Source organism: Suncus etruscus, chromosome 15 (genome assembly GCF_024139225.1).
Source record: "Suncus etruscus isolate mSunEtr1 chromosome 15, mSunEtr1.pri.cur, whole genome shotgun sequence".
NCBI lineage: Eukaryota > Metazoa > Chordata > Mammalia > Eulipotyphla > Soricidae > Suncus > Suncus etruscus.
Genome location: NC_064862.1, coordinates 92543570 through 92559150, shown reverse-complemented (window position 1 = coordinate 92559150; position 15581 = coordinate 92543570). Strand labels below are relative to the sequence as shown.

Genomic DNA, 15581 nt, shown 5'->3' with positions numbered 1-15581 from the left:
CCGCCTGTCGGGGGCCCAGAACTGCCCTGTCACATCCTGGTGCCCTCAGGCCCTGCATGCCAGGAGAGATTAGCCCTGTCAGGGTGTCCAAGGCGGGACATGCACAGGGCAGGACCCCCCCCCCAACTCGGCCCTCTCTGCCCCCCAGCAGCAGGGACCTGGGACCCAGCCGATCATGCCGGGATCTAATAGATGTTGGGTCCCCTTTCTTCAGCCTGGGGGCCCTCATCTGAGAACAGGGAGGGTCCCACCTCAGGCCTGTGGTGAGCCCTCACCCCTACCTACACCTGGGTACCAGAAAAGAGTCACCAAATACTGGCCCCCATGAGTATCAGGCTGGGCCTGGAGACACAGGGTCCTGTTCTGTGGGGGGCTGTCCTGATGGTGGAACTGGGTTCAATGCTGTATCACGCAGGCGGACAGGAGGTGGGCGTGGAGCCCGCAGGAAGGACCTGAGCCCCCCACAGTGAGGCCACAGGAAGCAGCTGCTCAGTCTCAAGAGGTTCTGGGCGGCCACGGACAGGGGTGGGTCTGGTATCCTCTCCCAGTTCCTCCGGAGAGGCACCACTGGACCTTCGATTGGGGGCCACCAACACGGGCCCTCAAGACAAGACGGGGGTGGGAGGGTTTATCTTGCTCCCGGGCCCCCCAGGCGGCGCTCAGGAAACTGGGGGTGGGGGCCCTGCCATCAGAAAGCCAGCCGAGAGCACAGCGGGTACGTCCAGCAGGGCACCATGCGGACCCTCCTGCCGCTACTCTGGGCGCTTCTGCTGGGGCGCGGCCTGAACGCTGTCCCCCCGACCCTCAGCACTTACGACGAGGGCGAAGGCGAGGACGACAGCCCCGGCGGAGGGGAGGGTGAGTGAGGGACTGGGGTGCACCAAGATCCCCGTCTTTGGAAGGAGGAAGAAGCTGGGGAGGGCGGGCCGTCCTCCGCCTGGGTGGCCTGGGTGGGCTGTGCAGGGGGCCCGGGCGGTCAGCGGCTCAGCGTCCCTCTCCCCTCCCCAGGTGGGACCCTGGGGCCCTGGACCCAGCTCCCGGAGACGCCCGCGCGGCCTCGCAGCTTCCCGGGCCAGCCCTGGGCCAACGACAGCGGGACGCTGGAGCTGTCGGCGCGCGCCCGGGCGCTGCTGCTGGGCTGGGTGCCCACGCGCCTGGTGCCCGCGCTCTACGCCGTGGTGCTGGCCGTGGGGCTGCCGGCCAACGGGCTGGCGCTCTGGGTGCTGGCCACGCGGGTGCCCCGGCTGCCCTCCACGCTGCTGCTCATGAACCTGGCGGCCGCCGACCTGCTGCTGGCGCTGGCGCTGCCCCCGCGCCTGGCCTACCACCTGCGCGGCCAGCGCTGGCCCTTCGGGGAGGCGGCGTGCCGCCTGGCCACGGCCGCCCTGTACGGCCACATGTACGGCGCGCTGCTGCTCCTGGCCGCCGTCAGCCTGGACCGGTACCTGGCCGTGGTGCACCCGCTGCGGGCCCGGGCCCTGCGCGGCGGCCGGCTGGCCGCGGGGCTGTGCGCGGCCGCCTGGGCGCTGGCCGGCGCGCTGGCCCTGCCCCTGCTGCTCCAGCGCCAGACGTTCCGGCTGGCCGGCTCGGACCGCGTGCTGTGCCACGACGCGCTGCCCCTGGGCGCACAGGCCGGGCCCTGGCGCGCGGCCTTCGTGTGCCTGGCCGTGCTGGGCTGCTTCGCGCCGCTGCTGGCCATGGCCGGGGCCTACGGCGCGTCCCTGCGGGCGCTGTCCCGGGCGGCGGCCGGCGGGGGCCGCTACGGGCCGGCGCGCAGGCTGAGCGCGCTGGTGCTGGCGGCCGCGCTCCTCTTCTTCGCGCCCAGCAACGTGCTGCTGCTGCTGCACTACTCGGACCCGGGCCCGCGCGCGTGGGGCGACCTGTACGCGGCCTACGTGCCCTGCCTGGCGCTCAGCGCGCTCAACAGCTGCCTCGACCCCTTCCTCTACTACTACGTGTCGGCCGAGTTCCGCGCCAAGGTGCGCGAGGGGCTGCGGCAGCTGCCCCCCGCCGAGCGCCACGCGGCCGCCAGCCTCTCCAGCGGCTCCCAGGCGGCTGCTTGCCCGGGGACCCGGTCCTCGTCGCTGGTGTGAGTGCCCGCGAGTGGCCCCCTATCCCCGAGACGAGACCAGGGGCTGAATTGCCTGCTGCTGGTTGGAGCAGGGGCCTAGGCCAGGCGCACCCCTGGGACTATAACGTCTGGCCACTCCTCCCACCTCTAGATTGAGATCCGGGCTCAGGGACACCTCAAGACTGCTCGGGACGCATGGAGGCCCCCTCCCCCAGCCTGCTCCCGAAAGCCCTGGTGCTCCCTATCACTGGGGAGCGCGCTCCCTCCACCTTCCAGGGCCAGGAGGGTGGAGCACCAGGGCATGGAGTACTGGGAGCACAAAGGGGCAGAGTGTGGGGAGTAGGGCACCAGGAGGGTCGATCATGGACAAGAAGCACCAGCGGGGTGGAGCACCACCCTGGAGCACCAACCCGGAGTTCCTAGAGGGCGAAGCCTCAGCAGGGCAGAGCTTGGATTGGAGCACCAATCTGGAGCATCTGGAGGGTGGAGTACCAACCAGGAGCATCAGCATGGTTGAGCACCAGGGCCCAGAGCAGGGCTGGGGTCTCCGGAGACTGCTGGATGACCTGGTGGCACTTTGGTCATGCTCTCTCTGGTGGAGTCCTGGTGCAGGCCAGGCTGGGGGTGGGGTCAGGGTCCTCCTTATAGGGGTGCAGGCAGGGCGTGCGCTGCTTTCCACAGCCTCAATTCGGCCTGGGATGTGGGAAAGGCACGTGCAGTGGCAGGCTAGGATGCAGGGTCATGGGCTCCAGGCTGAAGGCCACATCCTCCTTCCATGGCTGCTGCAGGGGCCACGAGGGAGGGATGGCAAAGGCCAGATTCCCCAGGGGAGGAATCCCAGGGTTCCCCACACTCTTTTTTTTTTTTTTTGGTTTTTGGGCCACACCCTGTGACGCTCAGGGGTTACTCCTGGCTACGCGCTCAGAAGTTGCTCCTGGCTTCTTGGGGGACCATATGGGACGCCGGGGGATCGAACCGCGGTCCGTCCTAGGCTAGCGCAGGCGAGGCAGGCACCTTCCCTCCAGCGCCACCGCCCGGCCCCTCCCCACACTCTTAAGACATGGGGTGCCCCAGGAGCGAAACTGCCTGCCACACCCTGGTAATAGCATTACTGGAGCTCCAGGGATAGGGATTCTGACCTGACAAAGAAATGCACTCCGACTTGGGCTTGGGAGATGCCAGGACAAAGGAGCCTGCACTGTGCCCAGATCCAGAGTCACCTTCTCTTCGGCACCCGACTGGGGGCAGCTAAGAACCAGGTGCGGCCCTAAAACCGGCCACTGTTGGCCCTAATCGATGCAAGCATCCTTGCAAAATCAAACAAATAAAACACATCTGTGCCACCTTAGAAATCAGTCCTGTTATGGGCACGTCATGACGAACTTATAGAATGTGTCATAATTGTATGTATTCTGACTTTGTGCGATAGTTTACATGTGACCGTTTCATGATTTATAATTATGCCACAGATCACTCAGAGACAAAATAGCTAGAACTGCGCTCTATAATTAAAGCCGTGTTGAGTGAAACTTAATTGCCTCCTTGTTAATTATGTAACTGCCTTCTAGGATAGATAAATAAATACATATGCAAAGCCAACGGCGCTCCCAGTCTGAGGTACTAATCTCTGAGTAGCGGATTCTTTTCTGGGGTAGGGTTCTGCTCAGGCATCTCCCCAGTTCTCCGGGACAGTTTTCAATTTTGGCTTCTTGTTTGGACACACCTGGTGATGCTCGGGTATCGCTCCTGGCTCTGTCCTCAGGAATTACCATAAGGGGATTGAACCCCGGTCTGCTGCATGTAAGGCAAACGCCCTCCTCGCTCTCCCATCACTCAGGCCCCTGCAATGCTGTTAGAAATTCTGGATTTGGAGACACACCCCGCAGTGCTCAGGACTCTCTTGGTGGAGCTCTGGAGGGCCGTTCCAAGGCCATTGCCTTCCCGCTGTCCTGTGGCTCAGACCTCCCGTCCATGCCACTCTTACCACGGGAAGTGCTGTCCCAGGTGGGTCTTGGGTACACTTTCTCAGGCAGGAACAGACAGGAGGACGTACTGTCCCTAGAGGCCCCTGGGGTAAGCATCACACAGCCTTCTCTCGTCTCCTCTCTCCTGGTCCTTGTACCAGGCCAGCATCACTCTCAACCTTGGGAGCCCGCTTGCATGCCCTGGGCCTAGGGCAGACAGGCAGAGATCAGGAGGAATGCAGCCTCCACCTCGAAGGGCTAAGGGTGCACCCCCATCCTGGGCTGCAAGCAGAGCCCAGGGCTCCAAAACGAGGATCTGGTGAGGCAAGGGTCTTTGACGCAGGAAATAATCCACAGAGTGAAAAGGTACAAGAATGGTGGGGCCAGAGCGGTGTCACAGTCATTAGGGTGTTTACCTTGCATGTGCTAATCTAGGATGGACCACGGTTGGATCCCCGGCATCCCAGATGGTCCCCAAGCCAGGGGCGATTTCTGAGCGCATAGCCATGAGTAACCCCTATGCTTCACCGGTGTGACCCAAAAATACAAACAAACAAAAACAAAAAAAACGAAAAGGAGGGGCCGGAGAGATAGCATGGAGGTAATCAGTTCGAATCCGCTTCCCATATGGTCCCCCCGTGCCTGCCAGGAGTTTCCTCTGAGCACTGCCGGTGTGACCCAAGAACCACACACACACACACACAAAAAAAAAAAAAAAAAAAAAAAGAAAGAAAAGAAAAGGTACAAGAATGGGTTCATAAAATCCAGCACTCAAGCAAGAGATCCCACCACCCAAGCTTTCTACTTCTAAGAAGGAATGCAGCTTAATGGAGGAAGCCCAAAGAATGAGCGCCTCCTTCCTCAGACCCCTGCTTTTATTGACAAGAACCAGGCCATAGTCTAGGGTGGAAGAATACCAAGAAGGGAATAATCCAATAATCCCATCACCAGATCACACCCTAGGGTGGAGTATGAATACTAATTAGGTGGGACCAGAAATCTAACTCTGGGCTGCTGGCTGGTTTAGAGGTTGTGACATCTTACCCAGGCCATCCCTGCGAGTGAGTCCACCATGGGTGGGTGCCAGGGCTTGTCCCTGGGGAGTCCCAGGCAAGACATGCAAGCCACAGGAACGTGGCCACCAAGTCCTGTGGGTAGTCAGGCACAAGGTTATGCGCTGTGATCTGGCATGCATGCAGCGTGAAGATGGATCCTGTGTGGGCTCCGGGGCCACCTACTCCCCAAAACATGAGGTCCTGCCCCTTTCCATATGGCGCAACCGCAGCACAGACATGGCCAGACCCAGAAGTACGACTTGATTCAGACCACACCTCCAGGTGTCCCCCCAGAATGGGGATTTATGATGCAGAAGGTATCTTAGAGGCAGTGGCACCCCAGGACCCCCTGAAGTAGCAGTGCTGAGTCTCTTCTGTGCTCAACGTCTCTTCCCAGGCCTCTTGGTTAGCTAGGGCTACTTCCTTGCTGGCCTCGGCGGACAGTTCTAGAAGTTCGGCAAAGCTCCTGGAGGATGACAGGGGAACATGGCCTTCAGTGGTGGAGAGAGGGGCCCAAAAGCCTGAGACTCGGACCCTCTGGGGGCACAGATGAGGGCAAAGGCCTCGCATCCCAGCCACACTGGCAGTGACAGGACTTTCCGATTCAGCATAGTGGGGCAGGAACCACCATGATAGGGGCCATGGAGACCACAACCCTAAGTTTATAGCCCTGCTGTGACCAGGCCCCGTGCTGGCCCGACCCGGCCCCCAGACCCACCTCTGCAGCTGGTGGTCCATGGTCTGTGTGGCGGCCCGCAGATCTTCCAGAAGGCCTAGAGCCTGCCCGGGACTGGGGTTGGCATCCAGGCCCAGCTCCCTGAGCAGCTGGTGTGTGGTCAGCAGCTCCTGTTGGATGTCATCTGCAAAGAACCAAGCCGGTCAGTGGGGGCTTGTAGAGGGCAGAGAAACTCTTATGGCCCGGACCCTCATGACAGAACCTGTGGCTGCTCGGACAGCGTGCGAGGGATGACAAAGAGGGACGACAACACCCGTGTCCTACCTAGCAGCCCGGAGCCGTCACTGCGCAGGTGGATGGCTCTGACAGGTAGCTCGTGCCGTGTGGCATCCAGGGCGCCGGCCAGGGCCTGGTACTTTTCTCTGAAGTTCTGGGTCACAGCCTCACAGGGGCTGAGCGTTGCTATCTAGGGGCACAGGCAGTCAGTGACCCAAGTGGGACCTGTGAGGCCAACACAGTTCCAGGCCAGCTCCCAGGCCAGCTGAGAACCCTCTGAAAACTTCTAGAACCTTCTACAGCTGAGCCGTCCCTGACACCACAGATGTGAGGTGAACTTGAAATTAATTTTAAGCTGTATTACAAAGCAATAGTTATAAAAACAGCATGGTATTGGAATAAAGACAGACCCTCAGATCAGTGGAATAGGCTTGAGTACTCAGAGAAGGTTCCTCAGACATATAACCACCTAGTTTTTGATAAAGGAGCAAGAAATCCCAAATGGAGCAAGGAAAGCCTATTCAACAAGTGGTGTTGGCACAACTGGTTAGCCACTTGCAAAAAAGCGAACTCAGACCCCCAGCTAACACCATGTACAAAGGTAAAATCCAAATGGATTAAAGACCTTGATATCAGATCTGAAATATATATATATATGTATATAGAACAACATGTAGGTGAAACACTCCAGGACATTGAGACTAAAGGCATCTTTAAGGAGACAGCACTTTCCAAACAAGTGGAAGCAGAGATAAACAGATGGGACTATATTAAGCTGAGAAGCTTCTGCATCTCAAAGGAAATAGTGCCCAGAATACAAAGGCCACCTACTGAGTGGGAGAAATTATTCACCCAATACTCATCAGATAAAGGGCTAATATCCAAAATTTACAAGGTACTGACAGAACTATATAAGAAAAAAAAACAACTAACCCCATCAAAAAATGGGGAGAAGAAATGAACAGACACTTTGAAAAAGAAGAAAGGCAAATAGCCAAAAGGCACGTGAAAAGATGCTCAACATCACTAATTGTCAGGGAGATGCAAATCAAAACTACTATGAGGTACCACCTCACGCCACTGAGATTGGCACACATCACAAAGAAGGAAAACAAGCAGTGCTGGCGGGGATGTGGAGAGAAAGGAACTCTTTTTCACTGCTGGTGGGAATGCCATCTAGTACAACCTTTATGGAAAGCGATATGGAGATTCCTTCACAAACTGGAAATTGAGCTTCCATACGATCCAGCTATACCACTCCTAGGAATATACCCGAGGAACACAAAAATACAATACAAAAATCCCTTCCTTACTCCTATATTCATTGCAGCGCTATTTACAATAGCCAGACTCTGGAAACAACCAAGATGCCCTTCAACAGATGAGTGGCTAAAGAAACTGTGGTACATATACACAATGAAATACTATGCAGCCGTCAGGAGAGATGAAGTCATGAAATTTTCCTATACATGGATGTACATGGAATCTATTATGCTGAGTGAAGTAAGTCAGAGGGAGAGAGAAAGACGCAGAATGGTTTCACTCATCTATGGGCTTTCAGAAAAATGAAAGACATTTTTAACAGTATCTCAGAGACAAGAGAGATGAGGGCTGGTAGGTGCAGCTCATGACATGAAGCTCATCACATAGAGTGATGAGTGCAGTTGGAGAGATGACTACACTGAAAACTATCATAACAATGTGAATGAATGAGGGAAGTAGAAAGCCTGTTTTGAGTACATGTGTGGGTGGGTGGGGAGGAGGAAGATCTGGGAAATTGGCGGTGGGAATGTTGCACTGGTAAAGGGGGATGTTCTTTACATGACTGTAATCATACAACTATAATAATGTTTGTAATCACGGTGTTTAAATAAAGATAATTATATATATATATATATATAAAAAGAATCTGGGTCTTGGGGCCGGCACGGTGGCGCTAGAGGTAAGGTGTCTGCCTTACCAGTGTTAGCCTAGGATGGACCACGGTTCGATCCCCTGGTCCCCCAAGCCAGGAGCGACTTCTGAGCGCATAGCCAGGAGTAACCCCTGAGCGTTACCGGGTGTGGCCCAAAAACCAAAAAAAAAAAAAAAAGAATCTGGGTCTTCTAGGGGATGTATCCCCTTTCAGAACTTGAAACTTGCTCGGAACTTGCACCCTGACCAATTCCGTTGAGTCAAGGGGCACCCCACAGCAGAAGGGTGGCCAATAGGGACTCAAGAGGAGGCAGCATTTTCCAGGGGAGGGCGAAGGGCCAGGCCACATCCTGCCACACGTGGGACCCCGCAAGGAATAACACCGGGTACATGTAATGGGAAAGGAGAGTCCAGGCTGGATCTCGGAGGCATTCACACTTGTCCTGTGTGAACCACATCCGGTCCCCCAGAGACCAGTGCACGGGGGGCCAGAGTGATGGCACAGCGAAGAGGGTGTTTGCCTTGCGGGGCTGACCTGGCTTCAATCCCCAACATCATGTAGGGTCTCCAGAGCCTGCCAGGAGTGATTCCTGAGTGCAAAGCTGACGTGTGATCAAATTAAAAAAAAAAAAAAAAAGGGTTCGGAAAGATGGCATGGAGGTAGGGTGTTTCCCTTGCATGCAGAAGGAAGGTGGTTCGAATCCTGGCATCCCATATGGTCCCCTGAGCCTGCCAGGAGCGATTTCTGAGCGTAGCCAGGAGTAACCCCTGAGCACTGCCGGGCATGACCCAAAAACCAAACCAAACCAAACCAAAACAAAAAGAAACAAAAAAGGGAAAAGGGCAGTGTGCCTGGGGGGGCAGGTATGCACCAAGGTGACCCCACCCCTCCAGAAGCCCCGCCCAGCAACACTCCACCCCACGAAGGCCAGGCCCAGACGGAAGAGATCCCCACATAGGGCCTAACCCAATGTGAGTCCGGAGGCTCACCCAATGAGACTCCACCACTACCAGGCTCTGCCCAAGGAGACCCGCCCCACAAGACCACCCCCCAAAATACCCCCCCCACTCCCCCGCTCCTCCACTCAGGCCCGGCCCCAGTCCACCTGCTCGTCCAGGACAGCTGCCAGCTGCCGAAGTCTCTGGCCCAGCTGGATGCGACATCGCAGCTCCTGGGTCTGCCGGCGCAGCCTCTCCGCTTCCTTGCCCACGGTTTGCAGTTGCTTCTCCGCCTCCTCCTCGAAGGACGCCAGGCTGTTCTCCATCTGCGGGGGATTGGGAGTAGTGGGAGCTCAAGAGCACTCCCAGAGTGGAGAAGGTGAGTCCCAGATCTGGGCCCAGGGGACCTTTACCTTCACGGTCAGCAGCGTCAGGAGCAACGCCTGCGAGTCCACCATCTCCATCACCTCAGACACATCCTGGGGGCAGCATTGACACTGCCTGGGTGCTGGGGACAAGGGTCCCGCCCACACCACGTGTGTGAGACTGGGGGACGGGGGCTCACATGCGCTGCTGGCCAGTGGGGCCCCCACCTGCTGCCCTCCACGGCACCAAGTTCCCCACAGCCCTGGTAGGCTGCAGTCCCTCCCCAGAGGTGGGGGTCATCTCTCCTGGGAACCTTGACTGGGGGGGAAACAACCAGCTCTCTGCTGCGTCTGTCTCACGGGGGGGTGGTCTTGGGAATTCCAGGGGTTGTCGCCCCATGCGCTCACCAACCCCGTCCTGAGCGAGGTACTCAGGGAAGACTCAGATTTCTGGTGCACGTTCCTCTGGAGCTGCGGGGTCCGTGGGGTCCGTGGGGTCTGTGGGATTTGCCTGATGAGGCTCTTGTCTAGGCCGGAGAAAGGGAGATGCTGAGGCCATAAGGCTCTGGACCACCCTCCCCCCCAAATAGCCGGTGGGGTGGGACTAACCCTTGATGGCTGAGAGGTCCAGTTCCGGAAGCGCCATGCCATGTCCCTCAAGCAGCGTGGACTGCAGGTCCCCCTTGTCAGCCCTGCTGGTATCTGTAAGCAGCAGGGGTTGGGGATTTTGTGTGTGTGTGTGTGTGTGTGTGTGTATGTGAAGGCCGCAGGGCATAAGTCCCACCCTCCCCCTGGGTGTACCCCTATCCCTTTCCCACACACCCCTCCCTCAGGGCATACCCTCACCCCTCACCTCACCCCTGCCCAGGGCATACCTCCTCCAGCCCCAGACCCTGCACCCCTGCTGCTATTCCCGCCTGCACTTCTGGCGGGGCCAGTCCCGGGCCTCCTTCCTGGTTCTGCCACCTTCCTGCTGGTCTTCGTGGTGGCATCTGCCTCCGGGGCCTGTGTGTGGATGAGACCACTTCCTGGGATCACCTCCAGGCTCTCCTTCGCTCCCACATCTCTCTGACCGGCCCCTTGGTGGTGGGTCAGGCTAGGTGGACCCCTGAGCTGGGCACAGCTAGCCCCAGAAGAGATCTCAAGGTGGGGCTTCATGAGACCGCACACACTCGGTGTGGCCAACCAGGGGTGCCAGGGAGCCACAATAACACCCCATACCCCTCTGCTTTCACCCAGTGTTTGGGGATTTTTTTTTCTGGGCCATCTGTGTTCAGGGCTCACACCTGGTGGAGTCAGGAGTGCGGGCATGGAACCCAGTTAGACATGCCTGCCATATTATTGATTTGGCCCACGGGTGGTTTTCTTTTCATTTTTTTGTTTGTTTGTTTTTGAACCACATCTGACAGGACTTACTTCTGGCTCTGTGCTCAGAAATCACTCCGGGTGATGTTTAAGGAACCCTATAGCTGGGGATTGAACCCAGGTCAATTCTGTGCAAGACAGGAATCTTCCTCCTGTACTATGGCTCTGGCTCAAGCCCTGGCTTTCTTTTCTTTTTTTCTCGAATTTTGAGCCACACTGGTGGCAGCGCTCAGTGGTTACTCCTGACTCAGCTCTTGGAAATTACTCCTGGGGCCAGAGAGATAGCATGGAGGTAAGGCATTTGCCTTTCATGCAGAAGGAAGGTGGTTCAAATCCAGGCATCCCATATGGTCCCCCTGAGCACTGCCGGGTGTGACCCAAAACAAACAGACAAAAAGAAATTACTCCTGAGGGGTAGGAACAATAATACAATGAGTAGAGTGTTCGCCTTGCACAAGACCAACCGGGATTCAATCTCAAGCATCCCTTATGATCCCCCTGAGCACCGCCAGGAGTGATCCAAAAACAAACAAACAAAGAAGCAAAAATTATTCCTGGCAGGCTTAGGGAAATCCTATGGGATGCTGGGGATCGAGCTTCAGTCAACTGTGTGCAAGGCAGGAATACTCCTGCTCTTCTAGGACTGGTTCTCTTTAGGGGAAAACTCATGGCTCTTTGGGGGTGCTGCAAGAGCCAGCAGCAACCTGGAGGCAACCCCAGAGGGGTACCCGGGTTGGGGGGGGGTGCACGAATCCCCCCCCCTGCTCCCAGCCCACCGTTACCTTTCTCGATGTCTTCTCCAGCTGCTGCAGGTAACGGGATTCGATCACGCGGCCTGGGGAGAGAGGGAGCACCGGAGGAGCACCCACTCCAACTCGAGAGTGCCAGGGCATTCTGAAAACTGGCGGTGGGGGGCTGGGGAGGGCAGAGCTGTGCCCCGAGGGCACGGAGGCGACCCCAGACCCTTGGTCCCAGAGCACTGGCCCAGACCCCCTCTTTCACTCACCTGTCACTTTTCTCCCCTTCATGCTGCTGGCCCCAGGAGTGCGGGGAGCCCCCGAGGAGGACTTCCTGGAGGAGGCAGAAGGGACTGGGTGTGACTGGGGGGGCAGCAGCACCCCGCAGCGTTCGGGCTCGGGAGGGTCTCGGGGTGCAGAGCCGCCCTCGGCATCCCGGCGCCCCAGACCCGTGCGATCACCGGACCCCACAGCAGGGGGCCCCCAAACCACAGCTGTGCCCTTTCGGGGTTCACTTTGGGGGCGTGTCCTAAGGGGGTCGCAGGTGGAGCGGAGCTAGGCTGAGGGCTCGAACCGGACACCCCAAGCCAGGCCCTCCCGGGCCGTCTCACCCCGCGCCGCGCCCCGAGGCCTCCGCCATGTTCCCGCCAATCAGTCAAAAGTGGGCGTGGCCTCGCGAGACCAGGAATCGGGTCCCATTGCGCAGCCGCGCGGCAGCGGGGCGACCCTACGCGTGCGCACTTGCCTATTCAGGCAGCCGAGGGCGGAGGCAAAGGGGGCGTGACATCACCAGATCCCGCCCCCTTCTTTATAATATTACCATCGGCCACGCCCCTCTCCAGAAAACCGGAAGCGCGGAGGCGAGGTGAAGCGGCGGGGAGGAACCTCAGACGTCCCTGGGGCGTGTCCCTCATAAAGCCACGCCCCTTGCGTGCACACGTCACCCGTGTCCCCGCCCCGTCCCCCGGAACCCGGAAGCGCGGTGCGCGGGGGAGCGAGCGGGCGGGCGGGCGCGGCGGGGCGGAGCGTCCGGACTGGCCGGCGGGGACGGGCCGGGGCCGGGGCCGGGCTGGGACGGCGGCGCGGAGGGGCCGGGACCCGCGGTGCGCGGCGACCGGCGGGCGCTCAGGTGAGGGCGGGCCTGGGCCCGGGCCCGGAGGCTGCGCGGGGCGGGAGCGGGCGGCGCGGGTCGGGCTTGGCGGTCCAGGCGGGCTGCGCGCGGGGACAAAGTGGCCGCTCGTGTTGCGGGGGCGCGGGCAGCGGGCGGCGGGCCTCGGGGTCCGGAGGCGCCGGCGGTGGAGGACGTGGCCCGGCGGGGCGTCTGGCGCCTGGGCGGACGCGGGGCGCTTTGGAGAGGCCCCGATCCGGGCGCGCAGGACGCTGAGCTCTTGGGGGGACCCGGGCGGCCCCGCGCGGAAGTTGGGGTGCAGCTCGCCCCGCCTCCCCCGTGGCTCATCTTCCCGACGCCTCCCGAGGCCCGGGGCGAGCTGAAGCCTTGGCCGGACCCCCGCGCGCAAGGCAGCTCCCGGGGGCGCTTGCTGGGGGAGTCGCCCCCATAGAGCCTTGCACAACCCCGGCTTGTGGGGGCCCCCCGCCCCGGTGGATCCGGGCTTCGGGGCTTCGGGGCCTCCTCCCCACCCCCGGAGGCGGCCGGAACTGGTTTCACCTCCCGCGCGCACTCGCGCTCCTTGGGGCGCATCCTTGGACTTAAATGGGTAAAACGGAGGCGCAGGAAACCGGTCCCCAAGTTGGCCTGGAGCCGGCCCAGCTCCTGCCTGCGACCCGCCTCTCCCCGCCAGGGGGGGTCTCCCCGGGGAAGCCTGGGGGACGGAGAGCCTCAAGGACTGGTCCATCTCTTGCCACGCTCTTGCCAGCCGTCTGCCTCACCTTTGTGCCAGACTCTAGGCACGAGCGTCCCGAGGATGGGGGTCCCCAAAGGTTCCCCTTCATTTCCAGAATGGTGATTGTGTGTGTGTATGTGTGTGTGTGTGTGACACAGAGAGAGACACCACACTCTGGTGGTGCTTAGGACATGCTTAGGGGACCCCGACAGGGCTTGGCTGCAGCTCCAACCCCAGGCTCACTCTGGGGGCCATTAAGAGCCCCACTACGTCATTTTCGTGGTTTTGGCTTTACTGTGGGGGCCAGGGTGTCCCCCGAGAGGAAAACTGAGTCCGGGGAGGGAGGACCTCAGAGGTGAGTCGCTGGGCTAAAGAACCAGCCCTTTAAAAAATCCTTTGCTCCCGCATGCCCCATTCAGGGCATGTGGGCGTGGGGCTTTAGGGGCGATGCCCCCCCCCCAGCAGGCCAAGACGTAGGTGTTGTCCGGGCCAGCCTGGACAGTGTGGCTTTGTCTGTGACCTGGATTCCCAGGGTCACGTTCCTGCGTCTCCAGAGGTCAGAGCCCCGTATCCCTCCCACCGCTGCACCCCCAAAGTCCCCTGGGGGCAGCATCAGGACCCCACGTGCCTGTCTCTGTCCCCTTCCCTCTGCACACACCCAGCACAGGCCCAGCCTTGATGCATGCACGAGCTCACCAGCCCAGCGCCCGGGGACTCACTTTTCCGGCAGGATTGGGCACTGGCCCTTGGGTGGTGCGCCTGGCCTGCCAGTGATGGGGTGGTTGGAGGCCGAGCCAGGGCTGGGTCTTGGGGCAGCCACGATGATGAATAAGTGGGGCACTGAGTCAGCTCACCCTGCTCCAGAGCGGCCGCCACCACCCAGCCTGTCTCCCTCTCTGTGCCCACACTGGGCTGCTCTTTCTCGGGTTCACCCATCAGGTGCTCAGTGTTCCCCAGGGAGGGGTCTAGGCCCAGCTGGGTTCCCTGTAAAATAGCCAGGGACCTGAAGGGGTGTTGAGTCGTGATGACATGCCCACACATGGGCGGGGCCTTGTCTGGGCTATGATCAGGGCCCTGGGTTGTGGGTACCCGTCTGGCTCCCCCATTCTTGCCTGTAGTAGCAGCAGCAGCTTCCCACAGAGCAGAGGGGAGGGCACCCATTTCCACCCCTCCCCTAATTCTCCAGCCTCACCCCCAGGCCTGAACCCGTAATATATCACGGGGATCCCATGTTGTGGGGGGCAGCAGGGCGACTACCATGGGCATGGTGGTTTTGGGGGTTCCCAGGGAGGGAGGGCCCCAAAAATCTCTAGCGACTAGAGCAATAGCATAGCTGGGAGGGTGTTTGCCTTACATGAGGCTGACCAGGGTTTAGTCCCCAGCATCCCATTGGGTCCTCCAAAGCCTGCCAGAAGTGACCTCTGAGCACTGCTGGGTGTGGCCCAAAATTCCAAAACAAAAAAAGACTCCCAATGTCCAAACAGGAGTCTTTGTGGGAAGGTGGGCTTTACCCAGGAACCAGGGCCGGTGTGAGAAGGGAGCTCTCTGGCCCCTGAGCCCTTCCCCAGCTGGGACCCCCACCCCCACCCCGCCTGTGGCTGCCCAGGGCCCCTCCCCGCAGACCTGGGAGCTGACCTCGCGCCTCCTCCCCCAGCCCGGCCCTGCCACCACAGTGGGGCCCTTGTTCCCAACCAGCCATCACTGTCTGGCCCCACGCCCCGCCCGCCTGCTGCCCCGGGGCGCTGCCAGTCCTGGGGTGCCCAACGTGAACTGGGAGAACCCCCAGGTCCCCCAGCTGCTGCATCTCCACCCTGCTCCCCAGGACACCGCCTGCTCCTTGTGGGCGCCTTGAGGTCAGGCCCAAGGGAGGTGTCTGTCCCATGGGACATGGCCCGGGGATAGTTCTGTGGTTGGCCCAGGGCAGGATGTCAGCAGGGGCTGGGCCCGAAGCCTCCCTGGTTAGTTCCACAGCACAGATCCTCCCACCCGCGATCAGGCCTGGGGAGACTCTCGCCAACTGTGACCAGCATCCCTGGGCCTGTTCTCTGTTCCCGAGGACCCAGGCCTGACATGGGGGTAGTGGTGGAATCAGCCGAATCCAGGTCTCTCAGAGATGCAGCTGAGTGTCCTTCTGGCCTCCTGCAGCTGGGAGACCCCTTGGCTTATCACCATACTCCCATCTCCACCTGAACCCTAAAACTGCTGCTTGCCGGCCTCTACTGCCCGTGCCCGGACACTCTGTGCTTCCAGTGTGTGTGGCTGTGGGACCTGCCCTAGGGCGAAGCTGTGATCTTGGGGAACAGTTGTACCTCCTGGTGCTGCTCTTTGAGCCAGGGGGCACCTCTGCCCTGCCCTGCCCTGCCCTGATGGTATGCCCC

General features: G+C 60.0%; 2 protein-coding genes across 2 annotated transcripts; one reads left to right on the top strand and one right to left on the bottom strand.

Moving 5' to 3' along the window:
- The first annotated feature begins 734 nt into the window (after positions 1-734).
- Positions 735-2414, top strand: F2RL3 (F2R like thrombin or trypsin receptor 3). The gene is made up of 3 exons (XM_049788391.1): positions 735-858; positions 964-2087; positions 2223-2414. The coding sequence occupies exons 1-3, from the start codon at positions 735-737 to the stop codon at positions 2412-2414; spliced, it is 1440 nt and encodes a 479-aa protein (XP_049644348.1).
- Positions 2415-5337: 2923 nt separating this feature from the next.
- HAUS8 (HAUS augmin like complex subunit 8) lies at positions 5338-11691 on the bottom strand. Its single transcript, XM_049787715.1, has 10 exons — positions 11632-11691; positions 11408-11460; positions 10136-10265; positions 9870-9962; positions 9669-9787; positions 9309-9374; positions 9063-9221; positions 6091-6232; positions 5809-5950; positions 5338-5556 (listed from the first exon to the last, which is right to left on the bottom strand). The coding sequence occupies exons 1-10, from the start codon at positions 11651-11653 to the stop codon at positions 5394-5396; spliced, it is 1089 nt and encodes a 362-aa protein (XP_049643672.1). The 5' UTR covers positions 11654-11691; the 3' UTR covers positions 5338-5393.
- Positions 11692-15581: the final 3890 nt, after the last annotated feature.